The 3,928-nt window shown below is 40.4% G+C and overlaps 1 protein-coding gene across 1 annotated transcript in view; it reads left to right on the plus strand.

Moving 5' to 3' along the window:
• Nucleotides 1–3,928, plus strand: part of LOC101849601 (solute carrier organic anion transporter family member 1B3) — a gene marked incomplete in the record, with an annotated part of 18,536 nt that overhangs the window by 10,262 nt on the left and 4,346 nt on the right. The window contains 4 exon segments of the mRNA XM_013080271.1: nucleotides 256–570; nucleotides 1,690–1,854; nucleotides 2,732–2,918; nucleotides 3,850–3,928. Coding sequence (XP_012935725.1) covers nucleotides 256–570; nucleotides 1,690–1,854; nucleotides 2,732–2,918; nucleotides 3,850–3,928 — 746 coding nt within the window.

Genomic DNA, 3,928 nt, shown 5'->3' on the forward strand with positions numbered 1-3,928 from the left:
ATTATTATTATTATTATTATTATTATTATTGTTATTATTATTATTATTATTATTATTATTATTGTCATGGTTATCTTGCCATTGTTATTATCATTGTTTTATTATCATTGCTATTATTATCATTATTATTATTATTATTACTATCAATATTGTTATTATTATCATTTTTATTATTATTATTATTATTATTATTATTATTATTATTATTATTACTACATTATTATTATTATAATTATTTTCGTTATGTCCATGCAGCTACAGACATGTCGACAAGCGACCCTCGATTCATCGGCGCCTGGTGGCTAGGCTGTCTCATTATTGGCATCCTGTGCGTGTTCCTGGCTATCCCAGTCATGCTGATGCCAAAGCACGTCATAAAACCAAGACCAAAAGATATGGAAGTTAAAGTAATCCAACATAGCGATGAGTCCTTTGCTGGGGAGAAGGAGAAGGAAGAGGAGTTAAAGAAGGTTACAGACTTCAAGCAGGAGGAAGCTCGACGTAGCAGTTTTGTGGTGAAGAATAGGCCACAAGAGCCGAGCAAAGAGTTTTCCTTTAAAGGTTTTCTTGGTAGGTGGTATTAGAGAGAGAGAGAGAAAGAGAGAGAGAGAGAGAGAGAGAGAGAGAGAGAGAGAGAGAGAGAGGTGGGGGAGAGAGGGAGAGAGAGAGGAAAACAAGAGAGAGAAGAGAGAGAGAGGATGAGAAAGGGAAAGACAAATCCAAAGATGAGGATAGAGTGGAAGGGGATAGAGGAGTGAATACAGACACGACAGTATAGGAGGGGGTGGGGAGGGGGGGTTGAAGCCAGTTAACAAGACATACTATTGCTATGAATTTGCAGCATTATTGTGTTGCTACCGGATGAAATCAAGCTCTCATAATTTTTCGGACATATGAATTTACTTTATAGCATCTTGGAGCTAGTTCATTTATCTTCGGTTTGAGTGAAACAAACCTAATACCCATCTATCAGTTTCTTCGACTTCCTTATTTGGACCGACGCCTGAGTTCATCATTATGCGACACAAGTATGTCTCTAACCAACTCTGTCTATTGTACAAATGACCACACCTACTTTGTGAGGGTGCGGTGGCGGAACGGTAAGTGCGCTGGTCTCCGAAGCAGAAAGTCCGGGTTCGAGCCTCCGTTCGGTTACGAATTTTTTTCGCCCCCCTTGTTAGGCCAACACTTGATTTCCCCCCCCCCCCCCCTCCTGCACACCAAGCAGTAATGATTACCTGACTTCGAGTTGAGAAAGTAATGGCGACGTGGAAAGGAACTGGCCACCCTACAACATAATACTGAAGGCCCAGGAAGTTGTCTCACTAACAAAGCAATCCCCAATGTCCGGATCGGATCCGGGAGCAACTTTACTTTACTTTACTATGTCCATTGATTTCGGGTTTTTTGTGTTTTAATAATTATTATCTCTAGACAGTGTTCATGCATATATTAATTTTGTGTATTTATATCAATGACAAATAATAATAATATAGGCTATAATAGTCCTCAGTTTGTGATAGTTACACGTAATGATAATGGTGTCCGTAATACACTATTGAAAACTGTCATACACACCTTTTTCTACTAAACACATTGCGTCAGTCTCATAGAAATGGGCCTCAATTTGTGAGTATGTTCTCTGAATTCATGTGTCGTGTATACGATGTTTTTATTTTCCTTCCCCAGAGATGCCGAAGTCAATGTGGCGTGTGGTGAAAAACCCCATTGTCCTGCTTCTGACAATGGAGGTTGTGATTGCCAGATTTGGCGGCACAGGGTACTCGACCTTCGAGCAAAAGTACATGGAAGTGCAGTTTAATAAGACATCCGCGGACATCAGTTTCACTTTGGGTAAGTCCACTCACGTGACTTTTAACTCTTGTACTCCCTGCAACGCATTCTGCACATATCATATTCCGGGGTTAAGTCTAAGGACGAAGTGGGCACAATAATGTTCAATCAGCAGCAGCAGTCCAAAGGTAATGATGTTGCGGCAAATAACGAATCATCATACAAAAATCAAAAACTCTAAATTACATAGTTTCATGGTATACATGATGGTTCCCGTCTTTTAAAGCTTTAGCTATTTCTTAAAGGTTTTTATTATTATTATTATTATTATTATTATTATTATTATTATTATTATTATTATTACTTTTTAAGTGCCTCAAAACTTCTCGTCTGCAAGCCTTGTTGAATTACCAGAATGTGCACCCTCAATGAATTAATTGAAACATGTTTTTACATCAATAGCAGTTAGCGAAAATGACGCAATGGTTAACGCCAAGAAATGAAGTCATGTATTCCAGAGAGGGATGAATGTGCAACGATATCTTCTGGGTTGTTTGTGAACAGATAATTCTAAATTAGAAAGAGCTCTCATTTAATTTCATGTTATGATGGGTCAAGGGATACAAGTGTAGAGTTTCATAATTTAGATTTTATTCTGCAAGTATATATTTAAATTCGGCAGTATATGTCGAAATCGTATCTTTTTCTCCATCTATGATGGGAGTTCTGATTGGCCTTAGCTCAACTGATGGATCCAGTTGGCATTGTGCATTGGGTATTACACATAGTTTTACGCCTATTCTTCTGACCTCCAAGGTGATCCCGAATGTTGCGCACTAGGTCGAGCATTTTCAAATGTGAGATGGGAGACGGGGCAGGGGGGGGGGGTATACTGTTCTTTACGTGTACCTTAAAATCACCCCCTTTTTATTCTTAGGAATCTGTCAGCTGACTACAAGCTTCCTGGGCACTTTTCTGGGTGGTTTCATCTCGTCCCGTTTCAACCTGTCCCGTACCGGTATGGCCAAGCTCACGGCGGTGTTGGTTTTCAGCACCTGTGGCCTGGACCTGCTCATGTTTTGGCTGTCCTGCGACGACCAGGTCATCTACGGTCTCACCGACATGTGAGTCAAACGATGGTGAAAGTGTCACCACGCGGTGGAATCAGGCACTCGTCAATTTTGGGACATATAGAGTTATTAATATCACCCTAAAGCCTGTGCATTTGTAATTAATTTAGCAAAAAAACACCCGTCTACCGTGAATGTCAGTCGATTTATTTGTTATTGAAGGAGGTGGGGATCGGCTGGTGTGAGAGTTAAAATTAGCGAGAAAATGGACGCCAAAGTTTGGTGACTCCCAAAGCTTCAGTGTCCTGGGAAGCAGGAAAGTTACATTTTCCGTACATTTAATAAACACATTTCGTAACATACACAAAGAAATGGGGTTTTAAAAGGACATGAAAGTTGTTGAGCTAACAGATAAAAATAGGAAAAAATTGTCCGACAGCAAGAAAAATGCCGGTTTCTTCGATTTCTTTGTCTTGATGAGCGCCTGATTTCACTACGCTGTCTCAGTATTCAAAACATCAGCCTGTCAAAGACAACCAGTTTTATCCCTGATAATGAGTGATCATCTTAGACATTTCGACTGGGCTGACATTCATTTTTTCTATTACTTGGCTACTTGTTGGAGAATTGACATCATCGTAGATGGTACAATGCCACAGTTGCTTCTCCCTTCTCTCCAGGCCCCATGAAAGGGTTCTTTTGCTGATCGTTCCAGTTATCAGCTGATTGGATATTCCTCCCTGGTCAACATTGATTGCTGTCTCTCCCCGACATTCTTGAGACACCAGCTTCCAGCTTCCCTAGGTCAATTTATTTTTCAATTAATATTATTATAGGGACACTGTACAAGCTATCATCTGTCTAAGACAACCAGTTCTTCTATTTGACAATGTGTGGCCGTCTGTGACAATTTCAATGTGCCATTACATCACTCACTTATTTCTCCTCTCCCCCTCCCACCCCCCCCCCTTTCTTGGTACTCCAGGAACATAAGCAACACCACCGACTCCTGCTCATGCACAGACCAGAACAATCTACCTGTGTGTGGGTCAAACGGCGTTACT

This window comes from Aplysia californica, unplaced genomic scaffold (genome assembly GCF_000002075.1).
Source record: "Aplysia californica isolate F4 #8 unplaced genomic scaffold, AplCal3.0 scaffold00080, whole genome shotgun sequence".
In the NCBI taxonomy this organism is placed as follows: domain Eukaryota; kingdom Metazoa; phylum Mollusca; class Gastropoda; order Aplysiida; family Aplysiidae; genus Aplysia; species Aplysia californica.